Genomic DNA, 24,096 nt, shown 5'->3' on the forward strand with positions numbered 1-24,096 from the left:
CGGATCAATTTGCAAATACTTTAGAAGCTCCTAGTTTTGACCACTCCAAAGTCAAGAGAGAGTGGAAAAGCTTGAAGATTGTATACAAGAACTTTTACCAAGGAATGTCGACTAAAGAACTGTGGCAAAAAGTACTTGAATTCAGGAAACATGAGTTGCTAGTTGAAATAGTGATGGCCATGAGAGTAAGCAATAGCACTGTGGAGCACGGCTTCAGCACGCTCACAGCAATGCTTTCGGATAGAAGGTTGTCACTTCAACATAACACCATGGAGAATCTTCTTCTAATTAAAGCGAACGATGGCCTCTGGTCAAAAGTGGAAAAAGATGAAATTATTGATTATGCACTAAATCATTACAATGCAGACCAAGTGACGAAAGCTATTACAACAGGAAATCTATGTGTTCCCTGCAACCAGAAATAGACATGAGTCAAGTAAAGAGGAAGAATCAAATGATTCTTCTAGTGACAGTGGGGATTCCAAGCCAGAATTAATGGAGATGCTGTATTCTGATAGTGAAGAGACCAGCACATACAGTAGCTTCTGACTCCTCATTTTGACTTTACTTAAACTCGGCTGTCTTAAAGTATTAAACCAGTATATCAGATTTTAGTACAATAGTTTTAATATTATGTTTCTTGAATTTTCTATTGTGACAAAATAGAATTTTAATCTACCCCTTTTTAAACTCTAAGCTGATATAATCACACTGTCTGCTGTCTTATCATCATGCATGTTTAGTTTCACATGTTTGCTTGGTCAGTAAACCACAGACTGACTATACTATTGAAGGGGTAGTCTTCTCTGGTTGATTGTATAGTGTATTTAATAAGTACTTATAAGTATTTATTTTGTACTTTTTGTACCACAAACATTGATCCAAGTTCATTCATTCATGATCAAATCAATAAAGTTTGTTTTCAAGGTATACTATTGTTGGTAATATTTTTTGGGATGTTTTGAGGTTAAGACTAACAAAATCTTGCGATAACCTTTTGACGTATTTTCTTCAGAAAAAAAAAACCAGAATTATTTATTAGGTGAGCAATTGCTCTCCACAAAAATTTGAGGAGAGCAATTTAGAGCTCTTCTGCGTTTTACATAAACGAAGGACTGATTATTTAAGATGCTGACTCTATCAGATCCCACAAATAATTAGTGATAAAAAATGAAGAATTTTGACGTGCATCCAGGAAAAATGGACGAACATCTTTGGCAGTTGATACATCTGAATAATGGATTAAGGAAAATCTATACTTTGTGTAAATTTTGTTTTATCTTTTTATAATGGTTTTGCGGCTACACAAATTCACCATGTCCATGCTTAATGTGAAAATCCCACACATTTTCAAGTGATGTCATTCACAATAACATTCTTATCTATTCCTGATTATAATTTATTATTTATAACACTGTACAGTATACTATTGCAAAAATATAATTAGTATTTACCTGAAAAAAAACATTACCGTTTTTACGGTTAAATACATTGTATACATTATATAAATAATTATTAGTCTGTTACTATGTAAGGATACATCCTTTGATTTCCTCTGGCTCACAGTCATACTCCCAACAAATTTTAGAGATATTTTTATATAAGCTGATAATGTATCTGAAAAGAAATTAGTTATAGAAATTAATAATGAATAGGGCAGTTTATCTTCACAAAAAAAAAAACAACTCACAGTTAATATCTTACATTTTCAAATTATCAGTGTGATTTTGATTTTGTTTTTTAATTGAAATAACGCATTTGTAATGTTTGCGTGTAATTTAATTTTATCTAATACTAATATAACCAATTGTAGGAACAAATAAATAGACATGGTGATTTATGTACTCAACTAAAATTAGCATCCTAAGAATTACTTCTGAAAGAAAAACTTGTCACAAAATGAGACCAATTTTTTTAGTCAAATTTAAACAAACTTAATTTGTGCTTAGTATGTAACATTAGTGTTGAGGGATGAGGATGGGAGAAAAGAGGAACAATTCTTAAATATATTCTTTATTCATTGAGTATTGAAATCTTTTGCAAATTGTTTGCCATAGAGCGAAGTGTAATGAATGACCACTGCCAGACCCCATTTCAGGAGGGCCAAAATTGAGCTAGATCAACTCAAAGGTTAACCCTCAAAAACTGGTGTAATTTCCATACATTGTTATGTACATAGATAATTGCCACATGCATAGAAATTGGTTAACTTTCCAGCTTGGCTGACCACTCTGTTAACTTTTCAGCTGATCTAGATCATTTTTTTCACCCTTTACAATGTCCCTCCTAGCCACACCCACCAAAATAAATGCGCCAGACTGTTATTTTTATTAATCGTCAATAAATAATTATATAACTCGACTTAATTAGTAGGCCTAATGGTATTCAATTGTTTCTTAGAGCCAATTCATACTTAAGTTGGTTCCTTAATCGACCAAAGTTGTTCTGCGTTTAGGGCATGTGATCCTTCGTACTGTATCCTATACTGGCTTTACAATGCTACATATGCCATTGAGGGGGAGGGTGTTGGTGTGGGTGGTGGTTTAACTGCAATAATAAAGTTAATTGTATAGATATAGACAGCGACTAAAGCGCTAGCTCATTATCTGTTTAAAAAATGCATATATCCAACCTTTGCAGCATATATTTAAAAAAATGGATCAAATTTCTGTTATGAGTGTACTTGTCTTTTTGTGTTATTGCGACGCCTGAGGGAATAGACAATTGGCCAGTCATCAAAATTATGATGCTGTACTCAAGCTCAATCGGTCTTCGAACGAAAGTTGGAATACGACAATTGACAACATTTTACTACATTTGGCCAATCACAGTTCATTATTTATGGTCATATTTTCTGTTATGTATTTGACCTGATAATGAAGCTCCACCTACTTCAATAATCTGGGTGACAAAAACATAAATCAAGCCATTATTTCCAAATTATGTCTCAGTCACAAATAAAGGTTGATACTCATGAGAAACTGAGGGTATGTTCAGACTCACGGAGTTACGGTGGAGTTATGCAAGCGGCGTACATATTTTTGTGTCTGAACCATGCCGCGGATTAGCGTTAGGGAGCTGTTACTCCGCGCCAGTGGCGTTAATAACTCTAGCGGGAGAGGGTAGATTTCATAACGCTAATCCAGTGATGCATCAGTGATTTTAACCTTAACCAATGAAAATACATGACCACGATTAGCAGACAGCAACTACATACCCGTACCCTATGATACGACAGCGAAATAGCCATGTCAAATGTATTTTCAGGTTCAGATTTTAAAGAACAGTAAAGTTGGCGTCAGTGATATGATATTTTTAGTCGCGTGGAAGCGACTCTATAGTTCACTATGTCGGTCGGTCGGTCTGTCTGTCGGTCCGGTATCACTATGCGTTTTATCGCTTTCTGACCTTATCTTGATATCAGTTTAATCTAGCTAGGTCAATTTTTCACAGTATATTCCTTATGGCCAGGAATCAATGTGGTTATGTTTTCACGGTGCGCAATAAAAAATTACGCGGTCTACGCACAATTTAACGAAATCACGTTTGTAATCATATCTTCACAACCATGATTCACAATTAAATAAAATTTGGTACTCATAAATTTCAGGGCATAAATCATCATATGGCAATACAATTACGTGCGTAGCGCATGTAACGCATGCGTACGCGCGCTTAAAATTTTCAAAATTTATTTTCGATGAAATAAGAGTACATTTCAGGCAATTTTAAGCGTTTACAAAATTGCCATGAGTGCGCATATTTTTGCGCTCGCTAAATGTTATTGCGCACTCTTTTTGCCCGATTTCTGTTTTCTTGACTTACTTTTCAACTCGAAATTACGTTATACGAGCACGTCGAAAGTGACAGGCTACGCACGTGTAAATTAAAAAAATATAAATGTTTTTAAACATTTCAACATTTTTAAAGTGGAGGTGTACTCAGGGCTTTTCCTTCAGTTATTTACTCCAGTATATTAATATTAGTAGGTACAAACATAAAAAATCATATCAAAATAAACAGTTTCTGAGAAATCAGAAAAATAAAAAAATGTTTAAAAATATCGAAAAATCGCTGTGTATTTTTTTCAGCAGTTAGGTAATGACCTTAGTTGTAAAGGTCACGTTACCGTGTTATGTTATGTCACGTCTCCTCTCTCTCTCCTCGATATCGCTCGAGCTGTCAAGTCGCGCTACTACACGTGTATCATTTTCCTCTCATCACAGTACACATCCGATCGAACGAACATTTTATTATTGTCTTGCATTTTGTTATTACTTTTTGCGTCTACTCTTAGCTTCAAAATTAAGCACTGTATGGTATATAAGTGCCATAACAAGTCACATAGAGATAAGGACGTCAGTTATCATCGCATGCCGCTGAAAAACAAGCAATTGATGAAGAAGTGGCTTGAAGCCTTGAAACTTAAAAATCCGCCACAGAAAGGGATCTGCAGTGCCCACTTCGCGGAGGATGTACGGAGACAAGGGTAGAAAGACGATTCGCCCTGATGCTGTTCCAACACTGCATCTTGGCTATAAGATTCAATCGAGGTCGGAATCTTTTCGAACATCTAGCGTCAGCAGGCTTATGCCTAGTACATCATTATTTGAAGAAAATATTGAGGTATTTACTTTTATGTTTTGTTTATTAATTATAAATTTATAATATAATAAATAATAATTTCACGCTGATGGTAGGTATCTAATCTACTAGCCTATTTAGTATTATAATGGATAGCTAGGGCCTAGGCCTAGCCAGTATAGAATAGTTAATATAGGACTAGCCTATATTATACTATAATACTATACTACTCACTTGTCGGCCAGCTAGGCCTAATAATACTATAATAATAATAATAATATTATTATTATTATTATTGATAATAGAATACTATTCTAGCATTCATAAATATAAATGCTACTGCTGGCTAGACTAGAGAGGGGTAGGTTCCATGGTAGGCCTCTCTTTGATATCAAACACCATGAGAGATGCTGATCTCTTTTTCTTATGGTTATTATACTATACTCTATGGTTGACCTTGTTAATTACACTAATTAATTGATTAGTCTAATCTCTCTGTTTGAGACAATGGAAGGGCTGGAAGTGGGATGTGTTAATTATTATCACAGGCAGTATAGCCTATTCTGTGAAACTGTTTACTCTATGCCTTATACTTTACTAAACTGAATTTATTGATATTAAGTTGATAATATTGTCATTTCTGTATAATAAAATAGTATTACTGTAATGTAATGGTAATCAAACAAAAAGCAATGCAAAGCCATCCAGAAAACAAATATACTGGACATTATTTAAATGTTGTTTACATACTTTTGTTCCCCAGGATATGACAACCTACAGGGAAAGCTGATTGTAGCTGGAGACTGTAGGCATGATTCGCCGGGCCATAATGCGACATTTGGGACCTACTCTCTAATGGATACAGATACCGATCTGATATTGGCCTCTAAGACGGTATCAGTAAATGAGGAGGGGATACCAAATTCTCATCATCTTGAAAATGTTGGTTTAAAAAGATGTCTTGAAGAATTAAAGGTTTGAAATCTTGTGTTTTTCTGTGCTACAGTAGATGTCATGTTTTCAGTAATTTTTGTTTTGTATAATGTAGAAAATACATACATGTTTATTGTTTTACAGGAACACAAACTGAATGTTGATATTATATCCACTGATCGCCACCCAATGATAGGAAAGACTTTACGTGAAAACTACCCAGAGATAAAACATGAGTATGATATATGGCACCTTGCTAAATCTGTGAGAAAGAGAGTTGCAGCTGCAGGAAAGAAGCACAAAGAGTTGCAAGTGTGGGAAAAAGGCATCATTAACCATCTGTGGTGGTCAGCCGAAACCTGCCAAGGAAGTGTCACACAGCTCATGGTAGGGATTTATTAATGTAGAATGTTTAATAATTAATCTCAAGCGACAGCAGTTTGTTTTAATCACTAATAATGCATTCTGAAATATATTTAACAACAGGAACGTTGGACCTCTATTGTGCGTCACATAGTTGACGAACATGATTGGATTTGTGGCTTCGAGTACATGAAGTGTAGTCATCCTCCACTTGAAGCAAACATGACAAAACCCTGGCTAACACCAGAAAGTGATGCCCATAAAGCACTACAAGATATTGTTACAAATAATTTACTTCTGCGTGACTTGAAGAAGGTGAGTTATGCATTATGTATAAATAAATAGCTTTTCAGTATTGTGTGCATTCACTGGAGGTATTATCATTAAGATAAATTGAATACAATTTTTAATTTACTGTATTTCTATTCAGGCAACAGAATTTTGTCACACTGGAAATTTAGAAGGATTCCATAACATGATGCTGAAGTACATGCCCAAACGTAGCAAGTTTGAGGACGAGGGAGCAATAGCTCGTACATATCTGGCTGTCATAGACAACAACATGACATCGAACAGATCATATGCAACATTGGCCGATGGTGAAAGTCAATACCGTTTGGAGTGGTCCAAAAAATCCAGAATGTATGTGGTTAGGCGTGTGAAGGAAGCAAAGAAATATACCTTCAGGAAAGACTTGATGAAAGGTGTTTTTGACCGCGTCATCCACGGTTAGTTAATTGCTTTTAATCTGAACTCTTCATCATGCAAACATGCAATGAAAGAATTTACAGTACTGTATATACACCTTTTTATGTATTTTACTTAACAGGCAAGAAGACTAAGTCTACCTTCGTGAAAGGAAAAATGAAGAGTTATATAAGGAAGGAGACAAAACCAAGTAAAGCTGAAGCTGTGGCAAGCCACAAGTCAAGATTGAAATAAGTGTTTACTACTGTTATTACTGTACTGAAAATGGTTAATTTAATGCCTACAGTATATTGAATCGATTATAGATCTTCAGGATCAATGGCGAGTCCCATTTTAAGTTCATGTAAAATTTATACTGCTTTGATGTTATGATTTCATTAGATGGCATCTGAATTTCAAAAATTGGATGTTTCGTCACAGTTCATCACATTAATTAGAGCGTGTATCTTGTTATGAATTTTCTCCAAAATTGCATTCTGAAACAATTCCCTTTCACATCAAATTGTTTTCATAATAGTTGCACAAAATCCTGTTTACAATGCTAATACTGTACTGTCAACTGTTGAATGGTAGAAATTGCCTTCAGCTAGAGTAGAGCTAAATATTTTGCACAATAGTTTAACTTGTATCCATAATTGTTGATAGTTTTAATTTAGTGTACTGTAACAAGTTAATTATTGTTAGTCAATATTTTTGAAAGCACTAATAACTGCAGTTTTTATTACAAAATAAAGATATTTTATTTCTCATACTATTCACCATTATTTATTTCATTTTCTTATACATACATTAGTTACACAGTTATAACTACTACCGGTACAATATCAAACTGTAGTGGTATCATATTACAAGCAAATAATTTTGTAAAAAATACAGTACTGTACAGGTTATAAAGTACTAGAGGCAAGTGTTAAATGCATACAAACATTTATATCAACCATCGTCGGAATTAAAAGGAAGTCCATCCACATCTATAAATCCTGTATAGATCCCACTATCCTCCGGATATTTGTCTCTAATTGCCCATACGCAGCATGATGGAATAGGCCTTCTGTCGTTTTTTCTTAGTCGCGAATACACCCACCAAATGTAGCATCTGTATGCGATAAATCGATAAGTTCTGAAAATAAATAAATTTACAGTCAGCAGTTGGTCAAAATACAACTGGACAGGAACACACAATATGCAGTACACAGCCACAGTGGAAGGAGAGTATTAACATTGAATTAAATTGCATTAAATGTATTTTTATGACCCTTGCAAATCGTTAAATTTTGCACTGCAAATAAAGACTGATATTTTGCTCGAAAATTTTAGATTTTTAAGCCCTATCGAGCGGCCGTACTAGGCCTACATACAATTATTACTAGCTAGGCCGGCGTACCTACCTGTTCTTAATTTCATCTTGTGTCACGCTCTCGCCAAGAATGTCCTTTTTTGAGACATAAACCAGCTCTAATACATCCTTGTCCATGCAAAGTTTTTTAAATTTCTCATTTATCAAACAGGTATTTTCTCCAATTTTGTCTTCTAATTCTACCCTCTCTCTACAACAAACGCTCCCCTTTACATTCTTCATTAAACGGCAATTTCCACAATGACACCAATCAAGCGAGGTTAATCTCCATTCGTCTCTCTGTTGCTGGGGCCTAGCTAGGCAGGCCTAGGCTGATTTACATCTTCGCCGTCGGCAGTTTGAGATGTTTGTATGGGCCTAGGTTCTGGTTCAAATGCACCATGTCTTTCAGGTCTAGGCCTACGATTAAACATTGCCGTTTGATCCGTCTATCCACGCAATAACCACGCAAAACAATCTTAATCTTAGACTTATTATTCGTATCCTAGTTTATCGAGTCGAGAAGAGATCGATCGAGTCGAGCGCGAGGAGGATCGGCGGAGGCGGCGAGGAGAGGCGAGTAAAGAAAGCCAACAGCTCGCGCATGCGCAAATTGATTGACTCCCTAGAAAGTAAAAATTACCCACTTGGCTCAAGTGGGTAGTTTTTTTAATTACGTTAATTACGCAAAAATAAATTGGTCAACCCCTAAAAAACACATCGGGAATGAAAAATTTGGCTTCCGAAGAATCTGAAAACATATATGCATAATATTTTTGGAACTTACATATATTTTTTACGATTTTTTTAAAACGCATCGTTTTTTTTCAATTTACATGCAAATGAATAGGGAAAAAGGTTTGTAATTTGAACTATCCCCCCAGATGGCATTTTTTGATGTTTTTCAGAATAACCATACAGCATACAACAAATTTAAAAAATACCTTAATTTAGATGAAAGTAATGTTTATTATGAACTGAATAAAATAAAAATGTGAAATTTTTTGAGAGCACCTCCACTTTAAACATGTTCAGTAATTTCGGTCAGTATAGTTCACTATGTCGGTCGGTCTGTCTGTCTGTCTGTCTGTCGGTCCGGTATCACTATGCATTGTAGCACGCGACTTAATGGCTGTTGGCCTTGTTATAAATTAAATCAATTAATCAGATAATTATGCGTGTAACAATTACGAACAAATCAGTATATTTGAAGGTAAACATTATATGAATAAAAAAAAACAATGTTAACTTTCATGCATTGTCATGAATGTATACATATAGTTCTATCTGCTTTGACCTGATCAGAGTGTTTTAAACGCAAGGCATTGGAATGTTGGTCGTTGTGTCTGAACACCTTGGCTTTTAATGCCACGGATTACCGTACGCCTTGCGTAGATAACTCCACCGTAACTCTGTGAGTCTCAACATACCCTTAGATACAGTCTGCCTAAAATTTTGTGCACCCTGTGGTTTAATGTGTTTACACACACGGCAGGGATTGTCTAAGGTCATGCATCTGTACTGTAACTAATTTGAAATCAATTTTGGTAATTTTTCAAGTCAGTCTATGTACATAAAATAAATTCCTGAATAAAAAAATTTTGTGGCGTATTAAGCATTTTATGAAGTAAAGAGGTTTTTTTTGTTTAAAAACAGGGGCTGTTCCAAATGAAATTGCCAAAACATGTGTGTGAGCATGGAGGGAGAAATATCCATACAGCGAAAGGACAGAAATAGACATGGTGGAGGAGTACGCTTATATGTAAAAGAGGACTTTGCATTTAATTGTAGAAACGATGTTTCTGATGATACCGAAGCTGTGCTGGTTGATATTCTCCTTCCAAAAACTAAACCTATCACCATCGGAAGTATTTACAGACCTCCTAAGGATGGTAAATTCTTGGAAAAATTAGAAAATATTTTTTCTCTTCTGAGGTCCGACTGCGAGTCATACATATTGGGTGACTTCAATATAAATTTCAACCAGCCTAGCTCCGGTCTCTTAAATAATTACAAAAACATACTAAATCTTTATGGTTTTATTCAAATCATAAATAAAGTTACCCGTTATTCCATAAATACCTCCTCATTACTTATTTTAGGAAAAGGTAATCGATCACACGTTCGTGAATATGAACTAAATGCTGTTGGTTATTTGAATGTAACAAACAGTAAAATTGTTACAACTTGTACATGTACATAAAATTTATTATGGAACATCCATCCCATATATGTATCCCCATTTTGTCAAATTAAGTACCGTCCATAAACATGAAACCAGATCTAGAAAATATAACTTTCAAATCCCTCGCCTAAATGGTGTTGGACAAACCAGCTTCTTTTACAACGGAATAAAAAACTGGAATTCTCTTCCAGATTGTATTAAGGCCACAACCTCTACTAAGTTGTTTAAACACAAAGTCAAAGAATATTTTAAGAATGTTCCATAATGTTTCCTATATGTAATTTCACTTAAAGTAATTGCGTTTAATATATTGCTAAAATAAATATAATTAAAGATGTCTAAATTTTGTCTCAGCTAAATGTACATAAGGACTTAGATGGAAATAAGTTACACCGAAAATGTGAAACTTTATCTAATTATCCTTGGTTCATTTGTTCTGTTACCATTGTTTGACGCCTTCTGTTTTTTGTATATTTCTGGAGTTGTCTTTGAATTTGATGTTTTTGTAATTTGTCTGTTTTTAAAATGTATTTTATGTATGATCAATCATGGTGTACTGCATGATTGTTGCATGGATTGGAATGGACAATGATTTTTAATCATCATTGTTGTTATAGAATCTCATCCCCCTGCAAAAAAAAAGAATTTTAGGATACGATTGTTTATCGCACCAAAATAAATTAAAAATGTAGTTTGTTACAGTAGGCCAAAGTCTGGGATTCAAAGTAACTAGACCTAGATATAATACTGTACATTTATTGTGAAAATAATCTACCTAGCTTGATCCCAAAATTGCATTACTTTAATAACCTACTCTAGATAGTATATCTGTCACGATAAATATGGTCCGGGGCCAAAATCAGTCCGGCCGGACCAGTTTTGGCTATAAAGTTGTGGCCAAAAGCAATCCGCCACTGCCAAAATCGGTCCAGGCTTTTCTTCTGTCGATTTTAATTGAATTACTAGGCCTATGATGCTGTTTTAAGTTGTTTATGGCTAGAAAAATATCCCATGATATATATTAGTAAGTTATCTTGTCGGATAAATACTATAAATAAATGTATTTTATCTAAAAACCTGACTTAGGTGTTCACTCATATTTCAGCCTGCCACACACTCACATGAACGGGTATGAGACGCTGATATTGCCAGCTAGATTTTATTTATGATTGGGCCTTTTTCCTTCCTCAGCCTATATTGGATAGTTGTTTTATAATAATTGTATTTAATTATATATTGATTGATTAACCATAAATAATTAATAAATTAAATTGTTTTTAACATCATGGGGAAACGAAGATGTTAAAAAAGAAAAATGGAAAACAAGCAGAGATACATATTGTATACAATAAGCAATTAGTACTGATGAGTTACTACTAATAATGATAATAAAAAAACAGGCTTAATTTATAATATTAAAACAACAAATAAAACCCTGTAGTTTCCAATATAATGATTAATCATGGCCTTTTTTAAATGATATATATTATGACTCATTTTGCGCACCATATATTTGTAAGACCGGACCATATTTGGCGGTCAAAAACAGTCCTACTGCTCGGACCGATTTTATCCCGGCCGAACCAGTTTTGGCGGCCATAAATGGTCCCCCGGACTGATTTTGGTAGCCAAAACTGGTCCGCCGAACCGATTTTGGCCCGGACTGATTTTGGTGTGACATATCAACTCCCTGGTATAGTATAGGCCTAAAGCTTGAAATGGTCGGATGTAAATACTACGTGAATAAAGATGCATCATCTTTGCAGAGTTAGGGGGTGCCAACAAAACAATGGGCTAAAATCGTAAATCTGTAAATACTGCATCAATTTTATCCATTCAAAGACTAAAATAATGTGCTTCTTGCTAAAAAAAATGTATAGCCAGAGTTGTTATCCAAGAGATTATCTAAACATTACGCAATCAATCATCTATTGATAATAATAATTTACTTTTTTATCAACCCCAAAACCAGTTCTAAAAGTACTGGGATGGTGTCCGGCGGGGGATAGTTTCACCATGTAGTTTAAGTTCTATTTATTTGTTGTTAGCCGAAAATGTTTTCTCATATAATTCAAAATTACATGCTACAATTAAATACCAACCTTGTTTTTGGCAGTACCTCTGTTGTTTCCTCTGTAACTTTTGCTTTATGTAAGACTAGATTCTCTTTTTCTTCCCTTTTCTTTTGTACAGCTTCTTGCACTGATGTGTATTTCAGTTAAGATTGTGTATTTGAACAAATGTTATGATCATAGATAGATAAAAACTAATGTTAGCCATAACTACTGTATAACCATTCCAAAGTTAAAACAAATGCAGATACAGTATTCAATCAGATGTCAGATTTTTAAATGTTACTAAATATATATTTCAATATTTTTTTAATACATACGAAGGAATGAACAATATCCCATGGCTGTTACTACTTGTAGTCCAGTCAAAAATCACCATCGATGTGGCATAAGCTAGTACCCTAATGAAATTCACACAGTATGTTCAGAATAAATTGGAAAGATCATTTCTTGATGTTGCGTCGTGCAAAATCTGGGATTTAACAAAGCAATTTTTACCCACTTCATGTTTACTCTGAATGCAACATAGCGTGACATTTTGAGTATTTTGAGGTTAAAAATGTTTATTTGAAATGAGAATAAAGCGCTATTCCACCGAGAAGTCGTCGCTGCTGTGCTTGATGACGATGGCCCGGATATTGACGTTGATTACGATGTAGGTCTAGCTAGCTAGGCCTACTCTACAAAGAAATTGATGAAGGCCAAGGCAGTAGTATGGACATAGACTCCTTAAATTATCTAGGCTAGGTCTAGTAGGTCAGCTAGCAAGCAGGAAATACCTCACTGAAATGTACTGGCAGTATACAGAACAATAAACATCCGGCATTCAATGGGTTAAACAATTTGATAACTTTGAATTCAGACGAATTCAGAGAAATTACTTTTACTTTTTTGTTGTTTTCTTTTATAAAGACAAAATAAATGTTATATTCAACAAAAATCCATTGATTTAAATTACATTTATAATAATTATAAAAAATGGCATATTTTTTCAAGGGGACAATCTATCTTTAAAATAAAATCATGAAGGATATTTTAAACCCTGTTCAGCAGCAGATTTCTGCATTGAAACTTGCCTAATCTGTAATTCAATTCCAGCCTTTTCTTTCTGGTATTCTGCATTGCTTTCTTCGTCGACAATGCTACGTTCTCGTTCTTCCTTCAATGCTAATAACTCTGCAATACAAAAATACGAGATAGTTTACAGCAATATATGCTTGGCTTTTTACACAAATAGCACACTCAGACTTCTGTCATTTATAAATAGAATGAGAGATGTGGTAATTAAATTGGAAGTCAAACACACATATACATTCTTACATCATCAGCATACTATATAGGAATAAATCCCTAGGACCTACTCAATATTTCTGTTTTTCTCATTAAATGGCATACTGTATAACACCTACAACACTACAGTAATATCAGCTTAGCTTTCAAAAAATAGTAATAGAATTATTTGTGTTCACTACTAAATTTTTGGGCCTTGAATATAAAATTGCATGGTAATTCTTTTAGCTGATTATTTTTAGTCAGATTTTTTAACTCTGTATCAAGGACTAGTCATTATAATTACAATTTTTTGTAATTGAATGTCAATACAAGTATATTTAAATTAATAAAATTTAAATATAGAATACCTTTGATATCAACTTTGATCTGTTGTTCTTGGGCTTGTCTTCGAGCTTCCATTTTTTGCCAAATTTGTGAAGTCAGTCTTAGTTTTTCACAATCTTCTTGATTGTTAAGACATTTTATCACCTCTGTTATAATTTCTTCTCCTTCTCTACAATCATTCATGTTGAGTATGTACTACAATAATAGAAGATAAATTTAAATGACGTAGTTTGTGGTATTTAAAGTACAGCTCCACTTTCTCAGCTTATATTATGTTTAAGTATGTTAAATTGAAAGTGATACATAACAAAAACAGGGAAAATATGGCAATATGCGTTACACTTGGCGATGGTTTTAGTCGCCGGTGAACGCGTTTGTGTATAAGTGTCCAAATGGCGAACCAATTCTATACACACAATTAATGCAATTTGTTTAGGCCCAAGTGATATTTCAGATAAAAATGTCAGTTTGTTTTACATCTAACATCATGATTTGCATTGTACAACAGCATAATCTAATAATTAACTTGCTTTTTAAGCTAGTCCTAGCTAGGCCGCCTACTAAGCCTAGCTAACTAGGCTTGAATTCATATGATGCCCTTGTATTCATGGGTTGTTTTCATTAGTAATAGTAGTCATATATTATTGTCATAATTTTTATATTTACAAAAGTGCCCAAACTGTTCACAAGTTGTCTGTGGTTATAGTTTGCATCCGTGATATGCTACATTTTTGACATTCTATTCTCTAGGAAGTTTACGGGTGCAGGTTAACTCGGTCCTAAACCGTCTCGGCCAAAGTCAAGTCAGCCCCACGTCAAGTCGGCCTCACGTCAACCCGGCCAAATACTAAAAGCGGTCAACTCTGCCACATTAAAGTATGGAACGCAAAAAGTGCTAATAGTTAATATTATAATGGCAGGATTAGTAAGGTTAGGCCTAAAAAGCTCTGTCTACACTATCAAACTACAGTAGTTTGACAAAAACAGTGTGATGTGCCCAAAAATGGTAATGATAATTGATATACCCAAATATGGTAGTGATATGACATCATTATGTCCATATGGGAACATCACAATTTTTTGTCACATAAATTAGTTTGCCAGAGTAGCCACATTAAGTAACTAGAAAGCCACTCCGAGAGGACATACCTCCGCCTACTGTAAAATTCTGCTACCTTCTCCGGGAAAAAAAATTATATATATATTTGTGTGTGTCTTAATGCTGTTTGTGATTTAGGCTAATTTTACTACAAGCATGTGAGTTTGGTGTAATGGTTATGTAACAAGCCTTTAACATTAACATTAGCTTCAGTTGACTAAACAATAGAACAGCAACGCGAAAATCACGAGTGAATTTAAAAAGAAATAGGTTAACTACTCGCATCAAAAAAGGTGTACATTACAATCAAACTATGTTTTAAAATTACAAATCAGCAATTATAACTCTTGCCTCTTGTACATAAATGAAGTTTTTTGGGCAAGTAGTTCGAGAAAATGCAATTTCAGTTTACTTGTTACTTTAAGACTGCTCGCCGGCTTTTGAAAAATTCTTACTTTAATCTTCTTTTAACACTAGCAGGTCTGAAAAGTATACTAAAAAGTGGTCCAGAATTGGGACCATGGTCCCAAAATTTTAATGGAATGGTTCTTGACCACATATCTATCTACAGTATATATTCATTTTTTAGTAATCCTGCTAACAAACAAACAGAAAGACAAACAAACAAACACGATTGATTACATATACCTCCTTGGTGGAGGTAAATAATCACATTATTTACTGTGAATAAACATGATAGGGTCACATCCAGAATGTTTTAATACTTTTCTTCCTTCAAAAACAACATTGCGACGATAATAGATCGCCAGCTGCAGCAGCAGTGTGTCGATGCCACATGATCACATTCCCTAGCATAATAAAAAATCCCAGTTGCATCCTAACGGGGATAAACATCTATTTACGCAAAGTTGCGAAAATGTATACTCATTAAAAAAAATCAGAAATAGAAGAATCTTGAAAAAAAGATTTTTTTTAGTGAAGAAATTGTTTTTTTAGGATTATTCAAATTTAGCCTCTCTTTTGAATTGCATTGCATGTAAAAAGAATAGGAAATTACAAGGTTTCCCTGCCATGATGCGTGATTTTCAAGGAAATCTTACAGTACATTGAAAACAATATAGTACAAAAAACAATATGAAGTACTGTATCAGGGATGATAATTTTAAATAACACTAAACTGTAATGTATGAAAAATAGAAATTTTCTCGGTGGAGCTCCATTTTAATAATACTATACAGTAGATATTTTCAAAAGCTAGACAGAATGCTTGGCAGCCTAAAACCTGTTTAGACTAATGGACAATACAAAACAATAATAGATAACCTATGCATTTTGTTACAGAAAACAAAATAAACAGTTTTCATTCTATAATTACAGAATAATCATAAAAACCTAGATTTTAACTCGTAAATTTGACGAGTTAGTTATCTGTACAACAAACGTTACAGCCACGTACATGAAAAAGATTAGGCCAATATGACCTTAAGAAAATAATATATACATATATATAGTTTTTACTATTATACCATTATATAATATATATATATATAGTTTCGGTGTTGATTACGAACAATGCACTGTTAACAACATAGCTCCGGTACAAGCTCCTAAAATTGCATTTTTCACTATCATATCATTGGTATTTATTCATCGATCTCTGTTATCTCATTTACTTAATTGAGTACTTCACTATGGAAAGAAAGATTCTAAGGTAAAATCTATTGAAGACTTAAACAAGGACAAGTCAGGCCCTATCCGTATACAGGACGAAACGACTGAGCCTACAGAACACCGGGAAGCAACGTCGAAATCCCCGGTAATGGGTTCACCGATCGATAGTGCCACTTTCAGTACTATTCATAACCTGTTGGCTGATGATCCTAATCTCATATCAATTGTGTCACAAAGCATTAGTAACCACATTTTGTCATCACCGGATCTCTTTAAAAATATTGTACATGCAATAACAACCAACAAAGTGTTAATTTCTGCAATTAGTAAACATATTTTAGACGCGGTCTCGGAATCTGTTTACAACAGCGTAACCGTGAACAACGCCTCAACTGCGGGCGACATTGATATTATTCGCCGCGAAAATGAAAATCTTGTAGCAGAAAACCGAACCATGATGGACAAGATCGACGACTTAGAACAGTATAGTCGACGAAACTGCCTACTTTTGCATGGTATGCCTGAATCACCTAGAGAAGATACCGACGAATTAGCTATTAATTTAATAGGCTCTAAAATAACAGACAGTATTGAACTAAGCGATCTTGATCGAACTCATCGCCTAGGTAAAAGGAAGTTAGACGCAACAAAATCAAAACCACGGCCGATTATCATCAAATTTACGTCGTACCGTTCCCGATCAGAAGTCTTTAAAAACAAAAAAATGCTTAAAAAGTCAGGTTTCACAATCACAGAAAACTTAACATCTAAACGCCTTAATCTGCTTCATAAGACCTCAAACAATGAAGCTGTGGAAGCCGCATGGTCAATCGACGGGCGTATTACATGCATACTAAAAAGAAACAAGAAAAAGATGGTAATCAAATCGGAGTCTGATCTTCGCTGTATCTAAATGATCGCCTTTCAGGACGTTCTTCATGGATCAACGAACAGATAAGTACTCTCGTAACCTTTGTGTTATCTGTTACCAATTGAAACTTAACTTTCATCAAATTGACATTTCTGACTCTTTGAATGTAATGTTATTGTCTCATAAATCAAAAGTAATTAATTAATCATTTCCTTGCATCATTGCATTGACTTCTTATGACGTTTCCTCATGATTTTCACCTTTTGTATTTTACTTACCCATTTTCGCCATCGATTTCGGCTTGATTTGTTTGTGTTTTATTTCTCTGTTTTTAGTTTTATGTTATTACCATATTCACACAGAGTATTGACCTTTGTATGCTTCAATATTCAATACGTTTGTGCATGCGTGTGGGTGGATGTGTGTTGGTGTGTGTGATGGTGTGTTTGTGTGTTATATCTTATTGGTATCTTAGTTTTTAGTCTTCATTGTTTCTCAGTATAAAAAATCTCTAAATAATCAGATTACATTGCCATGTGTCATTGCTTTGATTTGAACACTATTATCATCCAAGTGTTTAAGTGCCTGATTGCCATATTCATGTAGTTTTCACAATTGTTTATACCATTCCATAATGTTCTCTTGTTTTGCAAATTTTAGTTCCTTGCCGGAGTTCTGTTTAACTCACCTTATTTTGACAGTCTTGTTTTTATGCATTGTTAATTTTTCTTTTTTCCAATATTCATTTTGATATAATATTTTTTTATTTATTTATACAGTGTATACTTATTTATATATATTTTATACATATATTTTAAATTATATATTAACTAGTATTTTCACTGAACAGATTTCTCTTTTTATATTTTCATTTTGACTAGATGTAAAACCTTAACGCAGATGACGGAACATCGAACCACGACCGATTATCAAACATAAACTTCTTCCCCTTGCCCAGCTATTCAGACAACCGTGACATTAACAGGAGCCTTGGCAATTCTACATCTAACATTGATCCCGACTCTAATTTTTTCACCAACAGCAACCACAGTCCCTCTCAATATTATGATCCTAATGAATTTCCTGTTGACTCACTTTCTGATTGCTTCTCCACTATTCATTTCAACTCTAGAAGCATCCTCAAGCACATTGATGAAATTAAACAACTCCTATCATCCATTAATCTGTCTTTCGATATTATTGGAGTAAGTGAAACTTGGCTCAAGTACGATAATCCTTTGGTCCAACTCCCAAATTATAATTTTGTCTCTAACCACAGAACCCATAAAGACGGTGGAGGAGTCGCCATGTATATCCTTGATACTCTACAATTCTCCATTAGAAGTGACCTACACCCACACCCTTCCAACTGCAAATCCATCTTTATTGAAATTAAACGGCCTCATCACAAAAACATTATAGTGGGTACTGTATATAGACCCCCCTCCTCTGACCCAAATCAATTCTTAATTGAACTTGACATTGTCCTTTCCAATTTAACAAAAGAAAATAAAAATGTTTATATTCTTGGAGACTTTAACATTGACATTCTGAAACATGAATCCGACAATACTGCCCGTCAATTCATTAACACACTGTTTAGCAATCACTATCTTCCACTTATCGACAGACCATCCCGAATAACAAATTCCACAGCCTCATTATTAGATAATATTATTACAAATCAATTTGATTGTTCTCATATAAGTGGTCTGCTATATAGTGATATCTCTGATCATCTCCCTGTTTTTAATATTTCAAACCTCTCTGATAGTTTTGCCACTAGCTCAAACAATGAAGAGATCCCATCTCTCAGACAGATTAACAATACGTCTCTTAACAACTTTTACCATGATGTCTCTAATCTAACTTGGTTTGATATCCTTAATTCTAATGATCCTGACTTTGCTTATGACCTCTTTGATAACAAACTTAAAGCCCTTTATGACCAACACTTCCCGTTACTGAAAAGGAACAATACAAACAAGAACAAAAAAATTAAATCTTGGATGTCAAATGGCCTGCTCAAATCAATAAAGTATAAACATAAACTCTATGCAAAATTTCTTCACCGCCCTTCTCCTGCCAATGAAATCAAATATAAATGATATCGTAATAAACTTAACTCCACTATCAAAATTGCCAAAAGAATTCACTTTCATGATATTTTCACCAAGCAAAAAAATGATATTAAGGCAACCTGGAAAGCAATTAACTCTTTATTGAACCATAAAAACCGAAACCAAAACAAAGGCAATACCCCTGTCAACTGTAACGGAGTACCAACTAAAGACCCCGTCATTATTTCTAAAGAATTTAATGATTTTTTTGTCGAAATCGGACCCTCCCTTGCTAACAAAATCCCTCCCAGCAATGTTTCTTTCAAAGAATTTCTTCCTCAACCAAATCCGAAATCAATGTTCTTAACCCCTGTCCTAGAAGATGATATCATAAGAATTATCTCTTCCTTCGATAACAATAAAGCTCCTGGTACTGATGACTTCCATACTAAAGCCATTAAACATGTTATCAACCTTATCTCCCTTCCCTTGTGTCACATTTTTAATCTTGTCCTCTGCAAAGGTGTTTTTCCGAACAGGTTGAAGCTGGCGCGCGTTACCCCTGTTTACAAATCTGGCCCCAAATCCAACCTTTCTAACTATCGATCGTCCTATCTCCATCCTGTCAATCTTTTCGAAAGCCTTTGAAAGAGTTATCTATGATAGAACATTTTCATTTATCAGCAAACATAACATCCTCTTCAAGAGACAATATGGCTTTAGAAATGGACATAACACCTCCATGGCTTTGATCGACCTCACTAACAAAATTATTCATGCATTCGAAAATCGTCAATTTGAAATCGGACTTTTCATCGACCTTTCCAAGGCTTTCGACACCATTGATCATAATATTCTTCTTTTTAAATTGTCTCACTATGGAATCCGAGGACCCGCCTTAAACGTTTTCAAATGCTATCTCACTAACCGCTCCCAATGTACTAAATATTTTAACTCTATTTCTAATTTTTGCCCTATCACCTGTGGCGTTCCCCAGGGCTCCTTACTTGGCCCTCTTCTGTTCACCCTTTACATTAATGATATCCACCGAACCTCAAACCTGCTAAATTTGTTTCTATATGCTGATGACACTACAGTTTGTCATGCCAACAAAAATATCCAAACTCTTTTTGACACGTTTAATACCAACGTTATCCCCTTGTCCCAGTACTTTATTGCCAACAAACTCTCCCTCAATCATAATAAATGTAGTTACATCCTATTCGGAACCCCGCAGTTGACTAGAGGTATTGATGTGTCCCCACTTAAAGTCGTTATTGATAATCAAGAAATCCCCTCTGTAAAGTATAATAAATTTCTTGGCATTATCATCGACAACTCTCTCTCATGGAAACCCCATATCCAAGAAATTGAGAACAAAGTGTCTAAGAACCTTGGGATCATTTCTAGGCTTTCTTCCTTCCTCCCAACTAATATTCTCAGGACCCTTTATTGCACACTCATCCTTCCTTATTTGAGCTATGGTAACATTGTCTGGGCCAACACTTACCCTACAAACATCATTAAACTCTCTATCCTTAAAAAAAAAAAGCTATCAGGACTACTTTCCTGTGCTGCTAACCGCTATTCATTCAATAATAACATTAAAAATTACCTTTTGTCTCATTACTGATCGATCTGTTTGATTTGGTCGTTGTTTCCATGTTCCGTGACTTGCTATCTTTATTATTCATTTGTCATCATAATTCGCTATATGCCATGCAGCTGTACTTTTTTCTGTTCTTTTTTTACTTTTTATTCCAACTTTTATCTACTGGTTTTATATATATTTTGTATTTCTTTATTGTTTAATTAATTTATTTTCTTTATTTATATTTTTTTCTTCTCTTAATTTAAATATGTAAGGCAATCCCGTCACAAGATTGTAATCTTTTTGGGATTTGCCTTCGTCCATTTTCTTGTTTTATCACTTGCCATTTTGTTTTTGTTTCTTTTGTCTTTTGGACGTGAATAAATGTTCTTTGAATTGAATTGAATTGAACTGTTAGTACTGAATTCTGTCTATTTTGTGTCATATAGTATAATATACAGTACAAGTACAACCCGAGGGCGGGTTTCAAAATTAGTTTAAAGCCTTCTCAGTATATAACACCCGACGCCAGTATCTCCCTATACTTACCAACCTCCACCCCACACTGTTTTTTAAAAACAAATTTTTCCCAGATTTGCTTAAAAATGAGAGGGGTATAGAGTTCTGTGGTTGCTAGCCAACCAAAAAATTGATTCAACCTGCCTGTGTGACTCCAAGGTCACTTATGGAAGTAGTCATTTTAAAACTTAATAATTTTCAATAAAAACAAACTAAAATTTCAAAAGATCACTAAATATTTGTTTTTAATAATCAGTATTTATTGTTCAACAATTTTAGTTAAAAAAAAAGAGCTACGAATAAGATACATAATTTGATAGAAGTACAGATCTATACAGTTTATCAACATAGAAGCGTCGAACGCAGTTTTTGGTTGGCTAGCAACCATGCAGCGCCATCTATTGTTGTGACGTCACACCGCTGAACTCTATACATAGCTATGATACTTGATAGGCCTATGGTTTAAGTACAGTACCGGTATGTTGTAAACTGTAAATGAATAGTGTGTCATATTGGCTGATAATTAAAATATCTAATTTTGATAAACTGCAACCCCCAACCTTCTTTCTCCTCTCACCATCCCAGCCAATCATTGATTTTTCTAACTACATTCTAAACAAGAAATATTTCTTACAAAAAATGCTGCTCGCTTATTGAAAAATATTTTTATTTCAAATGTAATTTAAACTTAAAGCAATAAATATTGTCTGTCAGACAATGGTTTTTTGGTTTCTTTTCTCTTTTTATATGTGAATAAATATTATTTTTTTGTTACAGAAGTGAATACTCAATTTCTGTCACTTTAGTTAATTTTATTGCTAAGGTCAAGTCTGGGGGTCACTTCATCACCCTAGATATTTCAAGTGTGAAGTATCCTTTACAAACACAAACTTTAATGGACTGTTTCGATAATAATTCAATGAATATCTGACAGTGAATTACAGTCAAAAGTCAGTATTATAGTCAAATGGGACTCATACCAGAAATGCTTAGGGATTTGTAATTTATTTTAGCATGACATGTCCTAATAGACTCTTTTCCCAGATGTTTTTGGGTCTACTGTAGCAGCTGGATTCTATAAATTATAGTGGAGTTTCCATTTTCGCAAAACTGTCATCCTTAGAACTATAACTGTTGCTTGCTTTAGCTTCTGATTGAGTAGTCCTAATGGGACATAGCGAGCTAGAGCAAATGAAGGTAATGTTACAGCTGCTATTTTTTTAGATTTGCAAAAGGCTTTTGACACCATAAATCATAACCTGCTTTTTAATGAATTAAAACAATATGGTGTGCATGGTAAATTGGTTTATTCATTCATTCATTCAATCTTTTATTTCGGAAACTCTGGTCCATAGAAGGTAAAAAATTACATATAAATGAAATAAAACAGACTAATTACTACTACTCATCTCAGGATGACATTCCACCTGGAGAGCATCTTCGACTTAACTAAGACGTTGCTTATAATCGTTGAGATTAAAATATTTTTGCTTGCATTAAGTCTACACATCAAGCCATATATTGATTTTCTTAAAAATTCATAAAAAGAAGGAATTATACATTCCGTAAACATGAGGCTGGCACTGCAATGTCGAGGCCTTTGCAACAACATTCTTAAACCATTATTGTAGCATACCTGGACTCTGGAGAGATCACAAGGTACAGTACCTTGATTATAGTTGCACCATAATGTAGCACAATACATATTTACACAATATGTTCTAAATAAGACACTATTTCACATTGATAGAACACATACTAAATGGCTCGGATACACAAAGATCTGTATTGCCGCTTTATATCGAACTCATCACATAAATCCAAGGAGATAACATGACCAAGATATGTGGTTGAGTCATACTTATCAGGAAGATCACAAGTTGTAAATATCAAATCATCTTTATCATTTTCTAAGGGTATGTTCAGACCTACGGAGTTATGCTTTCGTATCACAGCCAAGGTCATATTTTAATGAGCGTCGTAAGAGCAAAGTGTTCAGATTCATTGCAACGAAGTTGCGTTACAAACGGATATGATGTCACTCGCTGGCGATTAACCAAACTCTAACACACGCATACTACCTTCGTTATTAAAAGTAGTAGTGGTTGGTTTAGGAGTTACAGGCCTAGACCGAACACTTGGGCTCGGCATTATCGATTGGTTGTCAGGCATACCAACCAGCCGATCGTTTTGGGGTTTGGGTTTATATTTGGTCTATGACCTGAAATATCATTTATGGCAGAAAAATGTTCAAATCCCGTACTTGCACCGGCTCCAGATTTATTTACTCGGTCTTTCGCCACTTTATATGACGACCCCTTTAATTTCGTTTGGATATTAAATCCTTCTTTATGAGGATGGCCCATCTGCTATTACGTGTCCACCATCTCGTTGAACACAGACATCTTGCTGTCGGTGCTTTTACGCCAGTTTTTCACTTCCAACCGATCTCTGAACTCAGGGCTTCCCCACAATGAAATAAGGTATTTTACTTCGGTTTCTCGCCAATGCGCACGCTTCGATGAC

The 24,096-nt window shown here is 34.4% G+C and overlaps 2 protein-coding genes across 2 annotated transcripts in view; one reads left to right on the forward strand and one right to left on the reverse strand.

Moving 5' to 3' along the window:
* Window positions 1-616: 616 nt before the first annotated feature.
* The window catches only part of LOC140040751 (kinetochore protein Spc24-like), a 28,695-nt gene continuing 5,215 nt past the window's right edge, over window positions 617-24,096 (reverse strand). The window contains exons 2-6 of the mRNA XM_072086914.1: window positions 13,822-13,993; window positions 13,214-13,357; window positions 12,212-12,314; window positions 1,541-1,617; window positions 617-1,230 (exon numbers count right to left, since the gene is read on the reverse strand). Of these exons, the coding sequence (XP_071943015.1) occupies window positions 1,124-1,230; window positions 1,541-1,617; window positions 12,212-12,314; window positions 13,214-13,357; window positions 13,822-13,981 (591 nt within the window). The 5' untranslated portion in view covers window positions 13,982-13,993 and the 3' untranslated portion in view covers window positions 617-1,123. The remainder of the gene's footprint in view (window positions 1,231-1,540; window positions 1,618-12,211; window positions 12,315-13,213; window positions 13,358-13,821; window positions 13,994-24,096) is intronic.
* Window positions 4,933-6,916, forward strand: LOC140039787 (uncharacterized). Its single transcript, XM_072085387.1, has 5 exons — window positions 4,933-5,559; window positions 5,662-5,904; window positions 6,004-6,195; window positions 6,311-6,608; window positions 6,710-6,916. Exons 1-5 carry the CDS (start codon window positions 5,320-5,322, stop codon window positions 6,820-6,822), a joined length of 1,086 nt encoding a protein of 361 aa, XP_071941488.1. The 5' UTR covers window positions 4,933-5,319; the 3' UTR covers window positions 6,823-6,916.

This window comes from Antedon mediterranea, chromosome 2 (assembly GCF_964355755.1).
Source record: "Antedon mediterranea chromosome 2, ecAntMedi1.1, whole genome shotgun sequence".
NCBI lineage: Eukaryota > Metazoa > Echinodermata > Crinoidea > Comatulida > Antedonidae > Antedon > Antedon mediterranea.

Excerpts from the sequence above, each read along its gene's own strand:
- LOC140039787 (XM_072085387.1), top strand. The coding sequence starts at position 5,320 with ATGTTGTTTACATACTTTTGTTCCCCAGGATATGACAACCTACAGGGA. Across the intron at positions 5,560-5,661 it reads GATGTCTTGAAGAATTAAAG|GAACACAAACTGAATGTTGA; the intron begins GTTTGAAATCTT and ends ATTGTTTTACAG. Across the intron at positions 5,905-6,003 it reads GAAGTGTCACACAGCTCATG|GAACGTTGGACCTCTATTGT; the intron begins GTAGGGATTTAT and ends ATTTAACAACAG.